We start from the raw sequence: 27,325 nt of genomic DNA, 5'->3' as shown, positions 1-27,325 counted from the left end.
TGCAAAAAGAGGACTAGGCTCTGATACCAATTGTTAGGTCTCAGAGACAACTGAGAGGGGGGGGGGGGCGGTGAGGGGGTGGGGTGAATCAGTTGTCCAATAAATTCAACCAAAATTAACTTATCCAAAACTTAATGCTTAATGTCATAAACCAAACTTTATGCCGGTAGACAGTTTTATCAGTTAATTGTAGTACTGGTAAAGATTAATGCATGAAACAGAAAGACAATAACATCCACAACACATAACACAAATATTTGTACATGGAAACTCTGTAAGGGGAAAAAACATGGTGGGAAGCCTTACCCACAATCAAATGATACTACTACAGATAGTATGTGTGTACAATATGGATTCTGGCCATGCAGAAAGGCCAGTTGCCTAGAGCTCACTGCTCAATCAGAAAAAGAGAGTCACGTTGACTACAATTGGATGGTTAAATCCATGATAGTGTACTGCATACAATAGCATCTTCATATGCTAGATTCAGTACCGGTTTAGTTCTGATTGCCTTTATAAAAACCTTCCTTCAACCTGCAAATGATGTCTGCGTGTATAGCTCTGCTTATTTTCGCATAGACCTTGTTACAATTCTTTTGCAATCACACATCAATCTCACAAATGAGATCTTACATTTATACCCTAACCTAAGACCAATTGAATAGGTTGGCCCACTAAAATATATTACAATAAAATCAATTACAAATAAATCATTATGCAATGCATGATGTCGGCTCAATGCATTTACAATAATAATAAATCATCTCCATAACGTGTCGTGCTGATTTGAAATAGATATGTCTGCCAGTGTATATCCTGGACCTATTTTCCGCTAATAGAAAATGTGCAAACCCGAATATACCAATAACCAGATCGCCAAAACCAAGTGATCAAATAATGTCTTCGACGTAACCAAGTAGTCTCCAAGTCATTCCAAGTGCCGGTGAACAATATAGTCTGTCGGTGAACCAAATACCGGTGACTGTGCTTAAGTCTCTGACTTGCCGGTGAACATAATCAAAGATCTCCAAGTGCTGATAAGTGTTGACAAGTGATGACAGGTGTTGACATCAATGACAAAACCATATCAACATATCCAAAATACCAACAAGATTATCCTATTTTTGGAAAAATATATGTTGGCTACATGACATGTTTATAAATGAATATTTTTTATTTAATTATCTTTTGACCGATAACTACACCTACTTAATTCCACCTAGATCTTTCTATATATTTGTGTATTTTAATAGAATTGTAGTGGGGCATCATCTTTAGCTTGTATCTCATCTTTGTGGTTATCATTTACATGAACCATCAAGGTTACAATTCAACTTGGATATACTTGATATACCTTAAATTTGAGAGTCAAGTCCACACAAAAGGTTACCTTACCACCTTGGTCCGTCATACTTTGGTGCATAATTTCCTTTGCTATATCAAAATTTAGGACTTCGTCCACATGCTAGCATAACGAATCCCCCATTTCACATGTCACCCTCTATCCCATTCATCTCCCATTTGATCTCCTTCTATCCTTGTTACCCAACTTTCCCTTCCATTTTGAGAGCACAATCATGTTCTCTTAACTTGTTTGTTCTCGAGGGGCATACTTAACTCTCATCCTTCTAGTTACTAGGGCGTCATGTCACCCTCATCCCTTCCTACCTGCTATGTTTTATTCATATTTGATATAATGTTACTTCTCTTAGTAACAACACCATATCAAAGGGGGAAAATATAGACACTTAATTCTATCGGTATTGGACCACACTTGACTCTAACCTTTTCTAGCTATTAATTAAATAAATATTTATTATGTATTTAATTAATTTATCCTCTCACATCACCATTATCCAATAATTAATCGAATAATTTTATTATTATTTAATTAGTGAATAGAGTCACATGACTAACTAAGACCTTGTTCAAATTTATTGAACCTAGACACTTCCCAAAAGTCAAACTAACTTTTAAACTCATCAATTCATTCTATGCACATCTCTAAACCCCATACCTTCACATAGTGATTTTTCCTAATCAAATCCTAAACCTAACCGTTATCGCTCATGTGAAACTTGTCACATGACCCATAGTTGATCCTAACCCTAATCCTCATTTAATCCTAGCCATCCATCATTAATCTATCCTATCCCTTGATTCTCCTCTTGGGAATTTCATAAATAGAGGCCTTCAATCTTTATTTTAGGAATAAAGTCTTATACTAGTGAGTCTATGCTACTATTTTGCTATCATAATATCCTTTCCATAGCAAGGTTATGTTTGTTTTTATATAGAACAATCCACATTTTATCATAACCTAGTACATATCAAATAGAGATAGGGTGCACTCTATTTCAGCTCCATCAAGGAGAATGGAGATTATTTGAGTTGTGCATTTGGTATTTCTTTTCATTATATTATATTATTGTGCTTTGATCATTTTTCTTCTCATCACTAATTCAATACCCATTTCTTATCATTCAAATAACTATCCTTTAGTACAAGGATACAATTTTTTATTTATAAAACTCGAGCTTCTCTTTAGGATTGAGCAATCAATAGAAAAATACACTAAAGTTTGTGACTCGAAGGTATTTATTACTCTAGGATCGACTAATGTGGAGAAACCTTGATAATTTATGACCCTTAAATATTTAGATTAGGAGTAGCACATAAAAGTCATTAAGGATGTTTTGGGGGGGATTCCATGTTAAGGACTACTGCTTATAATATAATGAGAGTATAATATTGATTGCCTATATTGTTCAAGGATGTAGACCATTTTTCTAAATGATGTGACACTTGCTAAAGGTTTTTATGCAAGATGAAGTTTGTAGGAGGACTTCCTTTTATACCCATTTCAATTGAGGCTCCATTTCAAGAATGGGGTATTGATTTTTATTAAGGAGATTGTTGAAATTCCAACTACAAATATATATAGATTTTGGTAGCTATTGACTACTTCACCAAATGGGTGGATGCGATCACCATTAGAAATGCTACATCCAAGATTCTGATTGGTTTCTTCTTGAATAATGTCATGACAAGGTTAAATATTCCCATATATATATATATATATATATATATATATATATATATATATATATATATATATATATATATATATATATGGGTAATTATAACACATTCATATCCTTTTCACACACAAGGCAATAGCCAAGTTGAATATAGAAATAAGTTTATCATTACTTTCATTAACACTAGATTAAAAAGATGGGTTGATAAGTTAAAATTAGTTGTTTCGACATACAAGATAACTTATAAAAAGTCTATTGATAGGATCCCCTTCAAATATGTCTATGAAACTAAGGTCATGATGCCATCCAGTCTGGAATTTCTAGTATATATACTGCTAAAACAAATTGAAGGAGAGGATAATGATGCCATCTCCTAAATAAGTTCATGAAGTGATCAAATTAGAAGAATGAAGAAGGGCTACCAAAGAAATAAACTTATTGTGATAATAAAATATATAATACTTATTTTGATAAGACGGATATCCAGAGAAATTTTTAGGTTTGGGACATTGTCCTCATGTGGAATTTCAGGTTCTAAGATAAAGGAAAATGTGGAAAATTTGAAGCCTTATGGGTTGGGACCTATCAAATTGTATGAATGAGTGTGGCCAAGGTAATTTCATGGTCAACATTTCTGTTGGGAAATGGTGTTGTACACCTTGCATAATAATGGTTTATTATTGCATTATTTTATTATTGTGTGAGGTGGACAAAGAATTAAATTGTAATATCATTGTTGCACCTAGGAGCACCTAGATGGACGTGCAACATGTAGAGATCATTTTGGATATTCTTGTAACCACTTGATGAGTTGTATTGACACATTGGTATTGTTATTTTATATTGGGGAATGTAATTGTGATAAAGTACCCAATATTAAATGTGGGTCATGGGTAGTTAAGGAAAACATTAAAAGGTTGGTAAGGAAAATATTATTTTATTGTCACATGGTTTTGGGCACATGGTTTTGATGTAATACCACTTAGTGGTTTTGTGGTTGCTTGTTTCTATAAAAGCACCACAAGGGTAGTTGTTTGGATATGAAGCCAGGTTAGCATTTGTGAAGAGGGAAGCATGGCATGGGATGTGTGGATTCATGCTTGATCACATGGAGTGCTTGGTTATGGCTGGGTTTTGAAGGCTTTCCATAGTTGTATTGTAATGGACGCATTGCTGATAATACATGGTGGATGATGCTTTTGGAGGCTGGGTTTTTCCCTCATGAGGGTTTTCCCAGGGTATATCTTGTGTCACATTTTGTGAGTATGTTGTCTATTCTTTGCATGTGGATCTTATGTGTTGATTTGGTTAAAATCTGAATTTGGGTTATGTGGAAATTGTCATAAAGTTGGCTGCGAATTTCCTTTCAAGTGGTATCAGAGCTATATGGTTTTAATGGTGTTTATAACCCTATGAGGAATCCATGAATGCATGAAGGAATGGAAAGACAAGACAAGATGTATGATTTTGCAGGTTGTTATTGCAGATCTATGTTGTTTGGATTTGCTGTTGTGATGGGTTGTTTGCAGATTTAGGGTTGGAAGATTTTTGGTCAATCCAGGGCATCATTGAAAAATGCTTCGAATGAGGGTTTTGGGGGTGAGATTTCATAGAAGACCCCGTGGCACAAAATGGACCTCATGGATGGATTCAGGTTGGCTGAGAGACGAATTTTGATATATAATTCGCCCTATTTTGGTGAAGTTGGCCCAGGTTCGAAATTTTTTTAGACGATACGGCCGTACGGCCGTACCGCCTGCATATTCCATCGAAATATTATTTTCCTGCAAAATATTGTTTTTTCGAATTGCTTTTTTGAAAAATTAAAAATTAAAAATCAAAAAACGGAAAAAGCGATTTGAAGTTTGAAAAAGGAAAAAAAAAAAATGTTTTTTAAAGTGGTGGGGGGTCCGCAGACTCCCCCTCCCACTGTCTGCCGCACTGGCAGTGGTACCAGTGACGGTACCACTGTCGGTACCGCTGTCGGTGCCGGCAGTGGTACCGGCCACTGTACCCACTGCCGTGGCAGTGGTGGGGGCCCCGCAAGGGGTAACCCTCGTGGGATTTAAACCCACGTTAAACTTTTTAAAATTTTAAAACTTTTCAACAAACAATTTTTAAATTCCGCCAAATGTTTTTATTTTCGGGTTTTTGTTAAGTTTAAAACTTTGGAAATATATTTGCCATGTAATTTTTTCTATATGCCATGTAATTATTTAATATGCCATGTATTTTTCGAAGAGGGTCTAGGCCAAGGGCCGACCTGGGGAGAGAAATTTTTAATGGATTTTTGGCATATTGGGAAGAAATTGTAAAAAATTATTTTTATGGCATATTGTTGAAACTTTTGGAGTCCAGACTTGCTTGTATAGCTGAATTGGCTATTTTTCTTCAACTGAGCATAACTTGGGCATATGATGTCAGTTTTTGGACTTCTTACAGTCATTGGAAAGGTGGTTGAATGAACTTCATGTTTTTATCATTAGTTTTTCCAGATTTTGCTGTTTGGACAGTGAAATGTCAGCTGGAAGTGACAGGTACCTTTATGGCTTTGAGAGGTCATAACTTGAGCATACGGAGTCATATTTTGGACTTCGAATAGTCGATGGAAAGCTCTTGGAGAGCACTACAGTTTGACTCAGGTTTGAGGCAGTTTTGGAATGATTTATATGCTGATATTTTGACTTGAGTTGATTATGGGTTCTTTTGACTATGGTGACATGATGAGTTTATGACATGCTACATAATGGAGATTTGGATTTGATGTCATTGTATACTCGATGTTGTATCTTGATTACTCTTGTGGTGACATGGATATCGATTTTGGTTTGAGTATGTATGTTGCATTGATTGGTCTACAAGTTGTGCAGTTTTGTGAGTTGTCTTTACTTACAGGATTTCACCTATGACTTGGATGTGGGTTGTCTATGCCCATAGATCCTTCATTGTTTATGCATATTCAGATTTGGTGGCTTGTTTTAGTCATTGGTTTGTTGATTTGTTATCATGTTGAGGAGGAGAGATGTTGTTACCAGGTACAGTCATGATGGGGGACCTACATGGTTGACTATGTGATGCTGACAGGTTGGACACATTGAGAGTTAGATGCTTGTTTTCATGGAGATGATCATGATGCCATGGTTGTTCCTTGTGTTTAGGGACATTGGCATGACATGGTTGAATTTGCAGGTGCTTTAATTGATGATCTTTTGATTTGGATTCCTGATTGATATGGCAGTTTATCTTCTTGTTTGAGGATCATGGATTGTTTGGCTTTTAGGGAGCTCATTATGTGCACTTTGAGTTCTTTAATTGTTAGTTGTTCTTGGTTGATTCTCATGGTTAGAGGATGGTTTAATCATATTGTCATGGATAGCTTGATTACACTTTTAGTGGGAGCTTTTGACAGTGGTGATGTGGCGGTGTAGGATTTGATCCTGATTGTTTGTTGGTGGTTTTGTATCTTCTTTAGATGGAGTTCATGGTTTACTTAATGTTATTGACTTTTCAGTTGTATGTGTGTAGACCTGGATGATCTTCATTTAGGAGATGGTTATCACGATGCTTTGGAGAGCTTGATACCACAGTTTAGTGGGAGCTTGTGGCAGTGATGTGTATTCACCATTGGATGGTGGATGATCTTCTTAGTGTGCAGATGTTTGGAAGATGCCTTAGATCCTGTTGCTGCAGAAGGGTCTTTCACATTTGCTGGTTCACTAGTAGGAGATGGTGATCTTCATGACATTTGAGGATGTTTGCATCTTGAGGGCTCAAGGAGTCCTTGGTTGAGATGTGGTTTTATGCTTTCATTTGACATGTTGTCCTTTTCTTGATTGGATGGTTGATATTATGTCATGGTGCATTCTTGATTCTAGATTAGAGTTTTTTGGCATGATATGGTTATTTTTATATGTTCATATGGAGCATGTTATCTCTTTGGTTGAGATGGATTAGATCATGTTGTCATGTTATGTTCCTGATTCTGCGGTTGGAGCTTTGACATTGATCTTGATAGTTCTCTTTGTATTGGGTACATGATCATTTGCTTGATTACTTCATGGTAACGCTATGTTGCATTTGGAGTTTGGCATGGATTGATTGGATATAGGTACTCATGGATACTTGGAGGATGTTGGTGATGCTAGTAGTCTTTTGTGATTAGAGACATATGTTGGAATGGTTTATGGTTTCAGCAGGAAGTCCAAGGAGCATTCACCTGGTTTATGGACTTGAGAGGAGAGTGTTCTTAGTATGAGTCATGATGACTTAGTGAGCATTCTCATTCCCCACTCTTGGTCTACTTGGCAATTTTCTACTTGAGAGGTATTGCCCATTGTTCCTGTCAGGTACATTATGTTTATGCTATCTTTCATAGATATGGATCTTGAGCTATGGATTAATGGTTAGTTTTGGAGGATTCATTTGAGAGGTGTATGGCATTGGTTATCTCCTTGTACATTTGAGTTTTTATTATGATGGTGGCAGTCATTGATATTAGTTTGGAGATGGTTTATTGGGCATATTCCTATGGTTTGGGAATAGATATTTAGTATGATCTTCTTGGTTATGGGAGGCTTACATCCATGTTGTTTACATGATATATATGTTTGTTTGATCCAAGGGATTGAATGGTGTTTTGGGTGTTGTTATGCTTCTCATTTGGGGTTCTATGGAGGAGATCATACTTGACTTATTTAGAGGTGTTTGTAGAAGGACATACTACAGAATTTGGTTTGCAGTATTTCTCTCTTTGTTTCGATTATCTTCCTGGATGTTTGTATTCACATTACATTGGTTGGAGGTTGTTTGGAGCTATGTGCTTATTAGTCTTTGTATTTATGATATGTCATGTGGGAGATGACATGGTGGTTCCTTTATCTCTTTCTTTTGTTGGTGTGGAGAACATGGGAGAATGTTGGAGACATGGTGTGAGAGTGGTACTTGCAGTTTTGATGTTCATATGATGTGGATGTTCTTGATACTACATGGTTACACTTCTATGATGTGTTTTTAGTGGATTCATTTCTGATATTGACATTAACTATGCAGTGGGAGTTCTTTGGTGTACATACGTGGCAGGTATTGCACTTGGGATTTGTGGTTGCATGTTACAGGTTGCATATGTTGATGAAATGTTATTCACTTGATTGTATGCCTAGGAGGCATGTATAGTTGATGTGTTAGCACTTGATATGGGTGTTGTTTCAGCTATGTAAAAGAGCTACTCTTGCATTGGATACCTTTGGATTAGTGTTTGTGTTCAGATATCAGTTGGTGCAGGACTTATCATTTGTTGCGACAGGTTGTGTGGTTTTCTCTTTGGATGGCCTCTTTATGTCCAGTGGCAGTGGCATGATGGAGGGTGGGAGCATTCATGTATGAGATGGTGGTCACTTTGTTCTTGTTGCAGGTATCTTGGTTGAGCACATGGAGCACTTGGATTCCATGATGGTATATGTGCGTGGAGAGATCAATCTCTTGTTCATGTGGCAGATTACTTCTTGGCCCTTATGCAATGTATACAACAAGTGGGAGAATGTTGGGAAATGGTGTTGTACACCTTGCATAATAATGGTTTATTATTGCATTATTTTATTATTGTGTGAGGTGGACAAAGAATTAAATTGTAATATCATTGTTGCACCTAGGAGCACCTAGATGGACGTGCAACATGTAGAGATCATTTTGGATATTCTTGTAACCACTTGATGAGTTGTATTGACACATTGGTATTGTTATTTTATATTGGGGAATGTAATTGTGATAAAGTACCCAATATTAAATGTGGGTCATGGGTAGTTAAGGAAAACATTAAAAGGTTGGTAAGGAAAATATTATTTTATTGTCACATGGTTTTGGGCACATGGTTTTGATGTAATACCACTTAGTGGTTTTGTGGTTGCTTGTTTCTATAAAAGCACCACAAGGGTAGTTGTTTGGATATGAAGCCAGGTTAGCATTTGTGAAGAGGGAAGCATGGCATGGGATGTGTGGATTCATGCTTGATCACATGGAGTGCTTGGTTATGGCTGGGTTTTGAAGGCTTTCCATAGTTGTATTGTAATGGACGCATTGCTGATAATACATGGTGGATGATGCTTTTGGAGGCTGGGTTTTTCCCTCATGAGGGTTTTCCCAGGGTATATCTTGTGTCACATTTTGTGAGTATGTTGTCTATTCTTTGCATGTGGATCTTATGTGTTGATTTGGTTAAAATCTGAATTTGGGTTATGTGGAAATTGTCATAAAGTTGGCTGCGAATTTCCTTTCAATTTCAAGTAATATTTATCTTGATGATGAGGCTATCTTTGAGCCTATGGAAATAGTTATCTTTATTTTCCTTTTTTGTTCTTGTCTTGTTTAATTATCTTTTAATGTTATATTTTCCTTCCCCTTTGGGTCCACATTCAAGAGATAGTTATATCCTCAATGTGCCTCCACAAGACACACATCTCCAATAAGATACAATGTTGGCACCCCAATAAAATTTGTCCAAGTTTTACCTAAGTCTAGTTCCCTTTGTTATCCGACCTTACCTTCCTTTCTCATCTTGCCTTGTCTAGCCCATTATTCATAATAAATTTAAGACTTTCAAATGGTCTCTCTTGGTCAAAATCACCTAAGTGTTGTTCTTCTCCATTCCTCAAGTTGTTGCCATGTGTTAGTAGTTGAAAAATCTAATAAAATCCTAAGTTTGGGATTTTTTGGTCATTTCCCACTACTTTCACTATGTCGTGGACTTTAGGTGTGGAACCAAATATTTCTTGCTTAACTAAATATCTAGATCTAGTGTCTTATTTCACATAAAAAATTCACATGGTCTTTCAAGGCACTCTTTCCTTCATTTCCTTACGCTTCTCCATTATGTGAGACTTTTATGTGGATCCAAAATTTTCTCCAATATCTAGTCCCCCCCTCTAGTTTCACATCATCTCTTTGCAATCTTCCAGTCCTCCTTTTGTAAACTTTTAAGGTTTAAAGAGACATTCTTTATCTCCTTTTCTCATTTTGACCTCTATTCCTTCCCCATACACAACTCTTATATATCCTTAAGCTTTGATTCTCTTCATTGTTATGAAACTTTAAAGTAGATCCAAATGTTTATCTTGAAAGTTTTTCCAACAACTTCTACCTACCTTCATTGCAAATTTCCCTTGAACATTCAAGATTATTGAATTCATTATAAATAGTTTTCTCTCCCATCTACTTCCACACTATTTTCACACAAGCATTTCCTTGCATTTTTTCACTAATTCTTCCAACATAAAAGTCAACCCAACTTTTAAAATCCCCCCCCATCCATTCCTCATAGTCATTTTAGACTCAAAATAACACATCTTCTATTTTCACATTCGATTTCACCCCTAATACTTACATCCCTTGTTCATGTCCTTTACTCCCTTGAACCTTCTAGAAGCACCATTAGTAGCCAAATTTGACCTTTCAACTACTTAGTTGGGTTTTCCACTCGAAGAGCATTTCTAAACCTCAAGGAAATGAATTCACATGTAATTTTAGTAATAGATGATGAGGGAAGCCATTTCACTATTAACGACATAGGTGATTTAAGTTGTTGAAGATATCAATATCACATGTTGATTTTTTTTAAATGTATTTAACAAGATTTTTCTCACAATGCACTCAAAGGCAGTCATATCCACTTCCATGTTGAGATCTTGCAAGTCAATTGAAAGGAATAATATCTTCTTGCTTGATTAAGGATGCCAATAATGACCCAGGAAGGATGAGATTCAACAAAATATGACCTTCACATGTTTCCCATTAGAAGGCCATATGGTGGTGATGTCAAAAGGATATAGGTAATCTCTAAGGTTGTAGGTGGTTATGGATATTCTCCTGGAAAGTTTTTTGAATGTGTCAAACAATAAATGTTCATTAATTTTTATTATGAAAAGGATGAACGAATAGGTTTTAGAGGAAAAAAAAGAATAAGAGAGCTTCTAGGCTATTAGAATTTGTCTCCACAAAAGGGCAAATATATTTTTGTATTGTAATGATTTGGGATCGTCCCAAATGTGTAATGATATATTAATTTTCAAAGAATGAATCAAATACACATATTCAAAATTATTTAAATGTCTCTATGTCTATTGCATACATTTATGAAGGACTCGTTATTATTCTAAGTCACATCAAATGATTTAAGTGTTAGATTTAATTTTGGATGGCTATAAAATATGTGTATAAATTTTGCAAGGTATCTTTTGATATAAATACAAAAATGTATGGTTTTATCCATGGATAACTAAGTTAGATTCTTGTAATATCCTACAATTTTATTTATCTATTTATATGTATGTGTAGAGCCTAGCTTATGTATGCAACTAAAAAAGATAGTCTTCATTAATAACTTGATTAAGGTATTGCAAAGGATATTTTAGTTATTTCATCTTTCATGTATGAAACATTTATATTCTATTTTATCAATTAGATATAGGAACCAACCTGCTATGTGTTTGACCTCCCATCACATCAATGCATAAAAAACAATAACTTTTAAACTCAAATTCATATTATGTTAAATTAGTTTCACTCGCTATCATGTATAGATGTGCAAAAGAAATTTGGGGGTTATCTTAACCACATCCTGGACTCTTCACATGGTAGTTCATTTTCTTAATAAAGGTGTAGAGCCTTGCATTGTCAATCTAGATTATAGATACATAGTGATAGATAAATATGGGTATATTATATGTTGGGTATAGTTTCTAAATGTACATCTCATATAGTTATATATAATTTGACACCTTAAGGAATCCCCCTTGCCTAATAAAACTTGAATTCAAAGGTCTTGCCCACCTTAGTACATTGGCCCATAATTGCCTTGCCTAAATATAAGTATGAAGTCTTCTATCTTGAGTTTGACACCCTTGATGTTTAAAAAAATCTCCCCTTATTTTGGCACATATAACTTTGAGCTCTAACACTCCCTTGAATAGATCCATAATATATAAGGAAATTTAGAAGAGGGGGTCTAGGAATCAATTCAATCCTATGTTGCACTGGATGTAGTATGTAGGAAGATCTTTGTGTTTTTTCAAAAATACCCTTGTACCACTCCAATACCTTATTAGCTTGTTGCTATTGATTTTTGTGCAACCTTTCATGCTAATAGTGTGTGGTTGCTCTTATATTTAGGTGTTTGAAGGTAGATCCCAAGAAGCATGCACTTCATGTGAGATGATCTTATGACATTAATTAGTACATATTGTCTACTTTGGTTTGATACACAATATCCATTACATACACATGTTCTCCCAAGTAGCATGGTAGAGAGTTATATCAATGTGATGTCACAAGTTATTATGAATTGCATACTTGGAAGAAAATTGACATTTGACTTGGATATATCTACTTTGTTGTGACAATCCTAGAGAGTATGGTCTTAGGCATTATTTAATGGAAAGACCCAATCACTTGAATGCATCATGTATGGTGATGTTCTTTTAATTGTCATTATCTACAATTACATGAACTTGTTGTTTGTTGAGCCAATATTTCATATGAAATAGACACTCATGTTCCTTTGAAGTGTTAATTAGCATGACGTTCATGCTAATTATTTGTATCTTTTGATTGGTATCCTTAGGTTGCATAGGATTTGGGGTGGCTTGCACAATGAGAGATTGTTGCACACAACATACAACATCACCATGAGAATTCGTATGATGGTGATGAAACCATTTATCACCTTGCTTCTTTCCCTTATCCATGTTATCATGGTTATGTTGTGTCTTTGGAGTTCTATTCAAATGACTTGGAGCTATGTTGTTGCTTCTAGGTAGGGGATTTTTTATTTTGTCTAGAGGGCTTATAAATGGTTCTCGTGTGGGCTCATTTTTGTGTGAAGAAAACTTTTTCTTGAATTTTTCTTTAGTTTTGATCTTGGATGCCTTGAATAATGCTTGACCTTAATTTATAAAATTAGAAACTCCATATTTGTGTAGATATACGGTAATAACCCACTTATATACTTGAGTACCTTGTGTTGTTGGAGAGTGTCTTTATGTAGTTCACTAGAGTTGTCATGAAATTTATTGATCCAGTCGCCAACTAAGTGCTCCTCATGTTGATGCGACTATTGAAATTTCATATGCTCATCTTGACAATATTGCTTGTGCAAAGCTAATAAAGGAGTCCCATGTCCAAATTGGATTACAAACCCTTTCTTGTTGCACATTAAGCATATGCCACAAGTGGGACACTATAGTGAACATTTTCAAGGCCGCAAAATAATTTTTCTTTATATATGAAGTAATCGACATAGAAATATGCTTCCAATTGTTGCAACAAATTGTCCAAAACTATGGGGTCAATTTTGCCTTTAAACATTAGAATGTCTAAGTTGACTTAAACTTTGCAAGGATCTTGGAGTTACATGTGAATATATCATTTGGTGTGGTATGACATCAATCTAAGTTGACACATGAGCTTGTTATTGTTGATCATTTTTTGGATAATTGAAGACACTGCAAATGCTTTCTTTGAATTTACCATTTTGCTCTCGTTGTCACACTTGTTAGTAACTAAGAGGATGAATTGAGTGGACAACCTTCCTTTTGTTGTTGTGAGCATATTTGTATTATCATTCAAGAAATATTTCTTTGATATAAATAATCTAGATCCTAGAAAGAACATATCTTAAGAAAGACACATTTACAAATTATGTGAAGGAAAACAAGAGGTCAATAAACCAACACACAATTGAGATAAATGCAAGCACAATACTTTAGCACAGGTGTAAGTTGCTTCTATTCACAATTAGAAATGAATAAGATACAAATGGATGCTACAAAGGTTGTGGGTACAAATGAAGATTCAGTTCATATTAGTCTAGCTTGCTTATAACTAAACAATATTCACCACCATTCTTAATGATAAGGATCACATGCCTAAATATAACACATTAAACATTTATAAAACAAGAAGTTGTTGCAAGCGCTCATTTAGAACCATTATCCTTCCAATTGCTTGTCAATTGAGATTCATGACAAATTGCATTCTATTTTATAGTCAAGGTCATCCACGTTTACAAATTTGTTGAGATCACTAGGTATATATGGGAAGCTATGCAAAGTCAATGTGTGGTGGCACACGATAAATAATGTGTCGAGTAACATGTAATGGCATATGATGATAGTAAGTGTTGCATGCAAGATACCCATGTTGTTGAGGAGAATATATAAGCATTTGTTGTAAAGGGGCACATAATATTCCTAAAGGTTTGCACAATTGGACCTGGATTTGACATAAACATGGTCTCGTTAGGGGAAATTATTCCTTCAAGATAAACATTAGATTTGTGAAATTATGTGCTAACAAGGATGTATAAACAATTAATATACGACAAAAATGTGGAAATGCGTTAATAAGATTAAATAAAGTTGATTGTGCAGAAATACAAGCAAATGATGATGAAGCTAATAGAAAAAGATATCAAGTTGTGAACCAAACTTAACACAATAGTGTGTGGAAATACATGCAAATGAGGATGAAGCTAATAGAAAAAGATATCAAGTTGTGAATCAAATTTAACACAATAGTGTGTGGAAATACATGCAAATGAGGATGAAGCTAATAAAAAAAGATATCAAAGTCTAAACCAATCTTAACACAATAGTATGTGGAAATACATGTAAATGAGGATGACATTGATAGAAAAAGATATCAATTCGTGAACCAAACTTAACACACTAGTATATAGAAATACATGCAAATAAGGATGGATCTAATGAAAAAAAGATATCAAGCTATGAACCAAACTTTACACAATACATACAAACGAAGATGAAACTAATAAAAAAATATCAAATTATGAACCAAACCTAATACGATTGTATGTAAAAAAATATACAAACTAAGATGAAGCTAACGAAAATAAGATACCAAGTTGTAAACTGAACTTAAAACAATAATATATCACTCATTCATAGATAATTATATCAAGACATTCCATAAAAGATGAACCCATAACCAAATAAAACTGGCATCACCACTACAAATTTATCTACAGCAATATTTTTCTGTTTTTTGCGTTTATCTAAGTTCGTTGAAGAGCAAAACCATAAGCTATCCTACTTATACTCTATAGAAATCTGTCCACTTATAAGCATGGCTTCAATTTTGGTCCAGGCTATCCCACAAATTACCTGTTGCTCTTGTGGGAGTAGCGGATCGTCTTTTTCATCAATTGGGCCGAGGCAGTCGAATAAACTATTTACGCTGTCATTAAGAAGAGGCTTGCAGAGACAAAGAAAGCGCTTTTTCAATCATCCAGAAGCTGGAAATGGCAACGGAAACAATTTTATTTCGCCTGTGAGTCACTTCATTACAATTTAAAATTTTTGGACTATACCCGTCTTGCTTTAGAACCTATAACTTCATAATCCATACCCAATAACCTCTATACGCACGCACTTCATTTGAATATATAAAAAAGATCAATAAGGGGACAACATTGTGCATTCAAATCATGAAGATGCTAAACTCTATCAGCATCACACTGATACATCCCATCAATCCGACTGAGTTTGTTAGCTCTAAAAGAGAAAATAATTATTTCTAAACAACAGCCCTTTCTGAAATACACATCGAGAACCAAAGATTAAAATGATATCTTGATTATTCTGCTTTTATACAGGACTCCGAAAAACTTGTAGTACAATGTGACTTAATTGTGTTTTAGCATTCTGACCTGGAACTATTTTTTCATTCTAATTTTCCACTGAATTCCTCGTTGGATTATCTGTATGCTAGCTGATGTATGACTAAGGGACATGCTTTAGCATAAATATAAGGCTGTATTGGATTCTGATTGTGGATGACAATTATCACTTAGACTTGGAGTGTTTGAGTAACTTAGTCAATTCAACCAGTTAGCTCTTTGTCGATTAGGCCAGCTGCCGTTGTTTGATATTTCATATCTATCTGGGATTGAATAGATATTGAATCTTCAACATATGGAGTTCCAAATGAACTTTGGCATTGCAATGATTGCTTCTGGGTTACCACTATACCTATTTAAATTTTGTGTCAAGGTTATGCTTCAAATGAGAGGGTCTTTAGATTTGATAGAATCTTAGTATAATGTCTATAATTTTGTTTTTCATGCTAAGTTCCTATTTGTACGATGAATATTTTTGTAAATTTCAGCACAAACCTTTAATTTAATGAATGGTGTCTTGCTGATTATACTTTCCATTAAGGGCAAGTCCCCATGCAGCTGCTTAGCTTCTTTTGGCTAGCAGCAGCTGCTCAACTTTTTGAGGAGAAATTTGTGGAGCAGGTGGCCCCATGGATAGTAAAATGGTTGCTTATTTTTATTCAATCCTCTTGAATCATTTTGTAAATGAAATTACTAGTAATATTTGTTGGAAATAAAATTTGTAGGCAAGATTTCATTTTATCCTTTTCTCCTAATTACAATTTTACATGGGAACACTCCAGCTGCTTAAATTTAAGCAGAGAATGTTCATAAGCAGCCGCATGGGGACATTGGGTAAGAGAAGAGATAAAAAGACGCAAAATTGTTGTAAAGGACACCATAAACATAGTTAAACAGTTCCGAATTGAATCCTCTCAAATTGGGATTCCTTTCAATATGACTGATAGGGTTTCTTCCTTAGCCATCCTTAAGTGTTTAGCTACTGGATAATATACAGTTCCGAATTGCTCACTGCAAGTCTATTGGTGGTTGCCTGTTGGGAACTGTGGTAACTGGAAGTTACCTCGAGGATGTAAGTTATTTGGCAAGGATACTTGTACATTTGGTCATGAGTTCCAAACACAACATGTACAAAGTTCCCTGGTTTCGACTAGGAGGTTTCATATATCAAGTAGGCGTGCTGGCTAGGTTGGGATCTATAAAGTTTACCATTACCTTGACCTATATTTACTTGTGTAGATGCAACAAAGGAGAAGTTACGATTCATCATGATTCCCAAGTTCCTACCATTTCCTATTACCTGTCTCAGGTTAGGATTTTGCAAGTAACATGCATGCATTTAGGCTCTTTCTGGACTGATTTTTAATTTTGCGCTGGTGAGGTTTAGGCATCAAACATAACACTTGCTTATTAAGATACCCTAGTTCAAAGCTCAGATACAAAATTCTCTAGCAGGGGTATGTGCCAGCAGCTAGATACCAGGCCGGCCTTGATGGGCCAAAAATTGTACCTAATAACAGGAGGAATCACTACCTCGTATTTTCAGGTGGCTTCATCCTATCTAATTGGGTATCTATTGGAATCTATTTTGTTACCAAAAATAGTGTGGTCTAGTAGCATTTGCTAGATTTATTTTCTATAAATTGCCCTTGAACCTTTTTTTGTAAGTAGATAATATTCAGAGTACGTATTGAAGAAATGAGATTCAGTATGTATGGAATTCCTCAAGGAAGTTGCAAGTGTTATCAAAGAGATACTTGGTGCATATATTTGCAAAGATGTGCTTTCAACAACGTGAAGGCAACAAAATGCCTTTGAGTGGTGATGTGTAACCCTGAGAAAAGCTTATTGCTGAATAGATGCCATTGATCCAGGTTACAACTGATGTGGCAAACAAAGTTTTTGGCACATTGAGATTAAATTTTAGATTCAAGAAGTCAACATTATTGAGATTTAATATATAATAATGTACTCATTTGATGTGATTAACTGTAACCAAGATTACATAGAGAAAATCCATGAATAGTTTGTTTTATTAGCGTACCACTTCATTCAACATACATATATATTGTAGAGAGAGGGAGATAAGAAAGGAACTCAAGGTACATGGAGAGCATATCTACAGTGGGTGTAATAATTTGTCTTCTAGGAATGCTCACAACTGGTGATTGAGAAGCCCAAGAAATCAGAATCATAGTAGTGTAAATTATGTGTGAACATCCTTCTTGAATCTGGATTCCAAGGGTAGAAAGAACAACTTATTATGATTAAGATGGTGTCATCTGCAATAGAAATTAAAGTACACAGCTATATTCAAATGAAGGATAACATTAACAAATTAGCAACATTCATATTCTTTCACAAATATGGATGACCACTCAAGCACATGGTGTAACCTTCACTAACCATCATCATGCTATATTTCTAATGATTACTACCTTACCTTAGCGATATTTTAAATGTCAAATCAAGCATCATATGAGAGGCACTTCAAACAAATGTAACACTCTTTCTTATCAAATACTGCATATATCAGAATAGGCACATGACCCCATTAAGTAAGCGTGAGGGGTCTGTGAGAAAGAAATGATTGAAAACATAACAATATGAGAGTGAAGAAATGTTTCAGGAAGACAAACAATCTCTTCCCTAGGACATTAGATCCTTCAATATAGCTTTACATATATCAGCTCCAAAAGCTCATTTAACTCTCCTCAGCGGATATGTAAAGCCACTGCAATCTCATGTCCTTCCATATAAAGGTTTACTTTGGTGTCACAACATCAACTTCAACTATCCAAAAAGTTTAGTCTGGAATTGGCACAAAATAACCAAGACCTGGTCTAGATGATTGTGAATTTGTATCTGTTGGTTTGATACTACATCAAACACTTTTTCCAAGATCCAATGCTTGTTTTCAATTTATCATCTTCCTCAGCGCTTCATTTCAAGACATATCACCTGAATTTCAACTATAACTGTGATCTGAGTAATCATAGCATGGGCAATTATCAGATGAAGAGATATCTGAGAAATCTGCTAAATTCTTATGGGTAATTGCTGCTTTGGGCAGTAGTATCTTAATAGTTTGATCTTGAATCACTTCTTGTATGTGCTTGCCTGTAAACAGCTGTCTTGAGCAGAGTTACAGGACTCGCAGAGTCTGGCCCAGACTCGCCAGACTCGGCGAGTCCCAAGGCGAGTCACCTCTGTCAAGGCCAGAGGACCTTGGACTTGGACTTGGCCGAGTCTGGTTGGGTCTGCGCAGACTCGCGAGTCTATTAGACTCGGCAGACTCGCCAAGTCCTAAGCCCCGGACTCTGCCACCCAACAAGTAAAAAAAAGGCAAAACAATTAAAAAGTCAGTGTAGTCTCCATTAGAGACAAATTTCAAGGACGTGAGGAGTGATCAAGCCAACGCAAACCTTGGACTTTGATTGATATTCTACAAATATTATTTTCTGAGCATTAGATATCAGCCAATAGAAAAAATAACTCCCGACGCCTTTATAAAATAATAAAAGTCGTTTGAGCTTTCAGGGGCGCTGCCCCTCAACCCTGCCCTGTACCACGATAGGGAGTGCGCAAGGGGCACTGCCCCTGGACCCCGTCTTGGGGGCGCTGCCCCCAAACCCCCGTTGAATAATTTGGGGGGAAATTGCGCTGATAAAAGTGGGGAAAATTTAACCTTCGAGTCTGATTAAGCTCCATATAACAACATTGATCAATATTTATATCAAACTCAAATTTATGAAATTCTCTATTAAAGTTATTTCTACAAATATGTTATGTAATAGTTGTTCATTTATTATGATTTAGTTGCTATTTAGTGTGCAAATATCTTTGTTTAGTTCAATAAGATTGAATGCAATATGTTGGAAGACGCAACTGATAAGGTGCACCATGTTGTAATACTTTGAGTTCTTATAAAATGTCAAGCTGGTTACAAACCAAGTTTGCTCTGCAAATATTATTTTTTGAGCATTAGACATTTTGCAAATGTTGGTTATAATTGTTTGGAATATATTACAAGGACTTGGGGTGAAATCAGTAAGGGTATCTCACAGTGGTATCAGAGATTTGACCCTACCAGCCCGTTGGGTTAAGAGTTGCAGTTGTCAGACAAAGATGAAGTCCAATCAGAATCATATTGAGGAATTCAATACAGAGTTTATAAAGTATTTGCAGGTGTTCCACAAATATTGGGAAGATTTTATGAATTAGATTCATCAATTTTCACAGTCCATGTTGTTGATTTGCATTTATACTTATGTGATCAATGTAAACTTGTGTATGTGCTTATATTTGATGAGATTATTGTGTCTTTAGTGTTTATTTATTAAAGGATGCATGAAACATGTTTTAAATCCACAAAAAAAATTTAATTTCTTAGGTTTTTCAATTTTCCGAGTTTGGGCGCTGAGTCTGAGTTTGAGTCAAAAATCAGTTTGCCGAGTCCGAGTCTTGTAACTATGGTCTTGAGTGCTTGGAAAAAATTTTTCTTCTGATTTTTCAATTCTTCTACTACAGACTCGTAGCTAGTTCATCTTCGTTCACATAATGAAAAGATTTTTGTGACGCGTTAATAAATTTTGTGAACTTCTAGAGTTTCTTATTGATATCAAAGGGCCAAAAACTATGTTGCCAGTTCTGCTTCAGGTTTGGAGGATTGCCAATTTTTTTACCTGTATTTGATGCGGCTGGGCCCAGCTGTACAATAATAAAAAATATATAAAAATAACCATAATCTGCTCAAAATGAACAAAACTGAATACAATATTGAGAACACAGCTGATAATTAATACTACAATGTCATTTTTACAATCATAGAGGTTAAGATAAATCAAAATGTTTTATATTATAGTAGCGTCACTTGGAATTGGGATTGACTTAGCAAACTAGAAGTATAAACAGAACTCAATTACTTGGGATTTAAATGGAAAAAAAAAGGAAAAAAATGCTGCTTTTCCATTGGGTGCAACCCAAACCATTTTTATTTTTTTGCTTTTTAAAACCATAACAGCTGAGGCAAGAAATGCTGGTGTTTTCCATGTTGCAAAATAAGGTAGGGTTGAAGGATGGCCCTTGCCACCAAGCACAAATTAAGGCCTTTGAGGCCATAAGGACCTTCGTGGCACATTCCATTTTTCATAATTTTATCCCTTTTAATCAAGCTCCAAGTTCTTCAAGAAATGCCCTTTTGGGATGGGTTTGATTTTGTTTTTAAAGTTTTTTGTCTTTTTTCAAAAAGTTGGTTTTAGTTTTTATATTCTTGTTTTTCACCTGAGTTCTCCCCAAGTTTGCCTAGGGAGTGGCTTGAGCCTTTCCATTTGGCATGGGTGCATGTTAGGCATACTCAAACTAAAGGGTTAGACTTGGGGTGGGACCTTGTTGAGATTGAGATCAAAACTCTGTTCGGACTGGTCTAGGCACATGAGGGGTTCTTGGTGGCCAAAAGTAAAATTTTTGAAGTTGTACTTGATATTCTTGACAACAAACTTATTTGACCAAACTTATATCTTTTTGGCTTAGTAATTTGATACATGGATGAAAAATTCACACTCAAAGTAAGTCATGATAGACATTGTTAATTACTCTATCATCAATGTTTGCTTTGCCAACACTAAGAATAGGAATGAAAGTATTGTTGGCAACAAATATTTAATAATCAAGAATGATGAGCAAGAAAACAAATTTTGAATAAGGGACTTGTGGGAAATCCTAGGAAGTTTTCATGGGGAGGACGAAGTAGAAGATGCAAATGGCAATGAGCAAGAAGATAATGAGAATGAGTGGAGCTGCAATTGGTTCGAGGAAGATGAACCGTGCTGGATGTCTAGTTGGAAGCCTGCCAATTTGCTAGTGCATGGAAGGCTTATCTTCCCTCTTGTAACGTTGAGCTTGGTGATCCATCAAGGCTTATTGTGATGTTGGTTATAGAGGCTCATGTTTCCATTGTCTTGGGGAGGGGTTTACACAATGGATTTCTCCTTTGCCCTATTCCTAAGTGTGTGATGAATTGCTCCATTTTGGCTTTTGTTTAGGGTCTCCCCAATGCATCAGTCCTAGAGTTCTCAATGAGGTCCTACTTGTGTTCTGCAGATGCCATTGTGGTCAATATGGATGATTATAGTAGGCCACGACCAGATGAGTGGCAAACCATTAAGGGTGGGATGCCCTTGAAGCGGTTTGTTGCCAGGATTTGTTAGGAGGATTTCTCGAAGTTTGTGGTGCTTTCTCAATGTGGGAATAATCTAAAGGGGGTGGATTTGAATGATGGGTTCCCCTTGGCACCTCCTATTCTTGATGGTGTTATACATTCTTTTCTTGATGCGCCTTTGCCTACCCATTCCATTTCTTTGGACCTAGTGGGGTTTGGTATGGGTATTGTGATATGTCCTTGATGCTTTTGTTGATAAGTTTCCCTCCAAGTTTGAGAACACTCATATTGGAAAGTTCTCTAGGGTTAGACCAAATATTGATGTCTTCAGGTGTTGGGCTAAGAGAAAATGGTGCCTGCATGGCCAGATTGTTATCTTTGCTTTGTGGAAGGGATTTTTTTCAATCTCCTTTCCTAATGAAAAAGATTGTGTGGGATCCTCTCTTGTAGGCCTTGGTTTCTTGGAAAACTTGGCTTTTTCCTCAAAAATAGCATCTAGGTTTGACTCAAAGAAGGAATACTTAAAGGTGGTCTTGGTTTGGGTTAGGTTACTATTGTGTTGTAAACTGTACTTCTTAATTGTGAGCTTAATTTCTCACACTTCTTAGCACTTGCTTAAGTTTCCACTTCCCTAGGCATTTTTAGAACCATTTCTAGCCTTGAGTTTAACCCCTAACTCAAGAAGATGGGCCCTATCCTATTTTAAAATCCAAAAATTGTATTTCGCATTAAACTGTCATCAAATTCAAAATTTAGGTTCAGATCCAATATCAGGGCCCTAATATCTCGCATCCCTTTTCAAGAGCCTATTTTGGTGGGACCATGCTGATTTGCACACTGGTCTGACAAAATCTCCCAAAATTTTGGGTATTTCATGTGTTCATCTTAACATTTCAGAATCTGGTCACAATTTTTGAATATGACCATTTTATGTCGGCTTTCTATCAACATTAATCTTTAACTCATATATAAGCAAGTAGCTTTCCTCATTTAGAATAACAATCTTGATGATAAGGAAGTTTTGCCAATTTTGAGTCTACAGGTTTGCAAATATGAGGAATAATCAACAACATCAAATCTTCATTCAAGTCTTCATCAATTATCATTCATCATAATTGAAGCTTCAAGGAATATTGGAGGATGATAGGGAATCACTAATTGATGATTGGCTTGCACCTCCCCTTAAGGGTTTGGTATGGTTTCATGTCATTCTTGCATTTCTAAGTTTTATCTTTAGATCTGATATCTATCCTTCATCCATGTTCATTATGTGATTCATGTATTCTTGAGTTGATAAATACATCACCTTTGATTGTCTCATATAGGGTTCACTCTAATACACTTGAGTAGGGCTCTTATTTATGTTAATACACTTATTTGCTCCCCACAATCTTAGACACACTTAAGGTCACACAATTTTATCTCAAATCCAACTTGGCTATCCATGGAGGTGGAAACACCAAAACAGGAGTTTGACTAAGGCAAGCCCTTATATAGCCACAACACCATTTTTCTCCTCTTTTGTGCATTTGCAAGTTTAGATACAGGTTCAAGATCTAGTTTATAGGGACTAGAGAATTGAGCAGTCTGAGACAAAGATTACTAGAGAAAAATCAAGAGAAAATGCTTGGACTAGGGTGCCTAGCACCGTAGTCATGTTAGTTTGACTTGAAAGTTGGAGGAACAATAGTTTGGATGCTTCTAAGACCAGATTTGAGCACTTTCTAGAAGTTGGACACGTGTTGGACTATGGCACTTAGCACATTTGTTGGATAGTTCTGAGTTCTGTTTGTTGTCACAAGTGCACCTCTGTATCCCAGTTTCATTTTTGTACTTGTATGTAGCTTTTTGTTTGTATATTGGTCCGTTTTACCAGTTGTATGATCATTTATGTATGCTTTAGGACCTAATTAGCTCACATCTAAGTCAATCGATCAATCAATCTTTCACACAACAAAGGAATAGAGCCTAGGTTTGCTTGACTCTCTTTGATTAAGAGTTAGTCAAGCATAATACCTTTGTAGCTCGTATTCCAATGTTTTATGGAAGAGGGTTTGGTTCTAGTTCACTTACTAGCTAGATTTGTCCAACTCTCTTCCATATTAAATAGTTAACTAGGTTGCTATTAGAATTTTGGGAGGAGGTTATGGAGGGCATAGCTAACTTGTTTGGGCAGTTTATTTCTCTAGATTCTATGATCAAGTCTAAGACGAGCTTGGGTATTTGCTACATTTTGTGTTAGTGTAGATGTTGATAGGGTGCTTCCTTTTTGATCATTCTATCTTCTAAGATTGGTGTGTAGATTCAACAAATTGCTTTCAAAGATTCTTTGATGATGTGCAATAAATGCCACATAGTGGGACATTTTGTGGCTAGATGCATGGTTATTTAAAGGAACCAATATGTTGGTGAATGGTTGGTGCTTTCACACAATCTTTTATGGAGGTGCTTTTGGCTCCTAGAGGTGAAGAGGTTGACCCTTCTTCAGCTAAGAAACCTTCTAAAGATTTGGTCTCAATTGATGTGGGCTTGAATGGTGATTCCCAAGACCTTGGTCTTGAGCCTTGGATGGCTCCCTTTACATTGTCTTTAATGAAAAATGATGATGAATATAGGGGAGGTGCATTAATAGCACCTTGCTTCTGATTCTAGTCTAGCTTCAAGAAATGGGAGTATAGCCAAGAAGAAATTATACATTTGCAAGTTGGTGGACAAGGCTAGTGTTAGGATTCAAAGCTCCCTCATGGACTTTGGCTTTAAGCCACACCTTGAGCTGGTTGATATTTGTCTCTTCTTTGGGTTTAGTCCTTGATTTAATGTTTTTCTCTCGTTCTTGTGGTCGTTGCTAGTTTGATGTTGGATTATTGCCTAACTGTTGTTTGTTCCTTTCTGTGATGTGGCTTTTGTTGGTTCAAAGTGTTTGTTTTTATGGTTGTAATAGGTTTGGGGCCCTTCCAAAAAATTTATAATCATTTACTTTTCTAGAGACTCAAACATACTTATAATCCGTGGCCACCAACATCACCCACTCATGTACAAAAGATTGAGCATTTAAGTATTGCCATGTTATAGAGAAAGGATTATCTAGATCTTTGGAAAAGTGCATGTGCTTCATTGGTCCTTCAAGTTTCTTCGATCTTTCTTTGATATCATCCATCTGCTTGAGGCATATTCTATCACTATATGTTGATTTCCTTATATCATGCTTGGATTCATCATGCCTTTCTTCTTTCTTATCAAACTTCTCTGTCCTTTAAATCTTTTCTTATTCTTCCCTTTGATGAAGAAAGCTTGTTCTTTGAGTCCTAATTTCTTGTTTGAATCAACTCACATTGCTCGTTGATGAGAGTAGAGCATAATTCATTGAAGTTCATATTTTGTTATTTATTTGTGGGGATATGAGCTTTCGAGGTGAGAAAGGTAGAACAAAGATGTCATATGGAGCTCTGGTGTTTGATAATATAGTCTAAAGATCAATTGCAATCTCTAGTAATATTTTCCACATTCCATCATATGAGCTTGAATATATTTGACCTTAGTCAAATAGTCTTCTATTATGCCAAAGCCTTATGTAATTTTTAGTGATACTTTATTATTTTGGGGTAGAGTTACAAAAGTAAATGAAAATAGATTTTTGGGAGGGAAAAAATGAATATTTTTATTTTAATTTCCTTAGGAGTCTATCAAAGGGGAGTGTGAGATTTATTTTAATTTCCTTAGGAGTCTATCAAAAGGGGGTGAGGGCTCATTTGCCTCTTTTCACCTTTTTATCTAAAAACTCGTCATTTTCAAAATAGAGCCTTTGTTATTTTCTTTGCCCTAGCACAAAAACCCTATTGGCAAGTGGAGTTGAGGACAAAAACCCTCTATTCCAAAGGAGTAATTCCATTCAGGGATTACATTGAGCTTATATTGCATTGTGCTTTTAGATTTCAGTTGGTGTGAATACTTCAATTTGTTTGTGGTGTGGAATATTCAAAAAATACAAAATATAATTTGTGTGTTTCCAATTCAGATTATTATACGAATAATTGATTTTTATTTATATTTTTTAAGTTCTCTACAGTAATTCATGCCGTTGCTATAGTGTGTCGCATCGCTGCTTCAGTGTTGTACCATGCTACAATATGACTGATCGGACCTATAGGCAATCACTAATTATTAGAATTCTGCTGAATCTAGAGTTTGTTTATTATTTGATATTTCCAATCCTTGACTGGTCAGACAAGTTGGTATTGACGGTATAACATTTCTACTTTTTTGTTGCCTAATCCCTGCTGTTGTAGTTGATGATATTTATGATTGGAAGGAGTTTGCTGCTAATATATTCTGAGATTCATCTTATAAAAATCAAGTCTTGCATGAATACTTAATTGTAAATATTAAATGGTTTACCACTAGTAGTAATGAAATCATTGTAATTATCTGGATGGTATTTCACTAGATTCATTTTATTTCATGCACTTGCGTTGTAATAACATCATATGGCCTTCCCACCAAGAGTTGCATTTTATTATCCACCAATTTGGCATCTATCTCACTTGTTATCCCCTAATTCGGAATTGATTGGATTTGTAGTTTGTAATTAGCCAGTTTGGTTTTGAACATTTGCATGCTATTTGCCAATTTGGTGTTGATTGTAATTGGACAGCTTGCCACTAGTGAGTTTGAAATTAATTGCTCATGTCTACACCCCATTTTTTGTATGCTCTCACCTTGTCCATATTGGGATCTTGGTGATCAGAAAGAACTTAGGTTTGTGTTGATTTTAATTTCTTTTTGGTGAAATCTGGATAACATTTCTGTTAGGGACATCATGCAACCCCAATTTTTTCTTTGTAGATGACCTTAGAGATGTTGATGGAGAGGCCATGGAGGACCTCTCTACATGCATTGAGAGGATGTTGCCTAAGGTTGAGTTCAGGGACATGATATCGAAGAGTTGTAGAAATATAAGTATGTTGAGGGGATACTCTTCTCTTTGTCACAAACTATTTGAGGGAGAACCACTTGAGCACATGATAACAAAAATCCCAGTCTTCACTACAGTTCACTCTAAATTTTTTATGTTTGCAATTCTTGCTTACAAACTTGTGAATTTCTTCTTTGCAGTTGCTTGGTAGGAAAATTGGAGCCAAAAGACCCCAAATCTTTAAAAGCTAGCCCTTTGAAATTGTCCCAACCTTTTAGTGCTTTTGGATGTGAGGACAATTGGACATTATTTGATACCATTCACACAAAGAAACACAATGGATTGACACAAAAGCACTTCAATGACCTTGTTTTCGTGAGAACAATGGATTGACACAAAGGCACTTCACAAAAGGGTAGATGATTCATATAGTCATGAAGCAATTGACTTGGATGACATTGATTCATATAACAACTAGTTTGCCCAAGATGAAGACCCCATGTGATGTAGTCAAGGATGTGGAGTCA

At 35.7% G+C, this 27,325-nt stretch overlaps 1 protein-coding gene across 2 annotated transcripts in view; it reads left to right on the top strand.

Annotated features, from left to right (window-relative positions):
- The first annotated feature begins 15,032 nt into the window (after nucleotides 1–15,032).
- Nucleotides 15,033–27,325, top strand: part of LOC131033890 (uncharacterized) — a 74,373-nt gene continuing 62,080 nt past the window's right edge. Inside the window, exon 1 of one of the 2 annotated variants that reach the window (XM_057965198.2) lies at nucleotides 15,033–15,377. In XM_057965198.2, the coding sequence (XP_057821181.1) occupies nucleotides 15,174–15,377 (204 nt within the window). In that variant the 5' untranslated portion in view covers nucleotides 15,033–15,173. The remainder of the gene's footprint in view (nucleotides 15,378–27,325) is intronic. The other variant, XM_057965197.2, reaches the window with a different exon arrangement.

Source organism: Cryptomeria japonica, chromosome 5, assembly GCF_030272615.1.
Source record: "Cryptomeria japonica chromosome 5, Sugi_1.0, whole genome shotgun sequence".
Classification (NCBI taxonomy): Eukaryota; Viridiplantae; Streptophyta; class Pinopsida; order Cupressales; family Cupressaceae; genus Cryptomeria; species Cryptomeria japonica.
The sequence above is the reverse complement of the archived record's forward strand: the minus strand, read 5'-3'. Positions and strand labels throughout refer to the sequence as shown.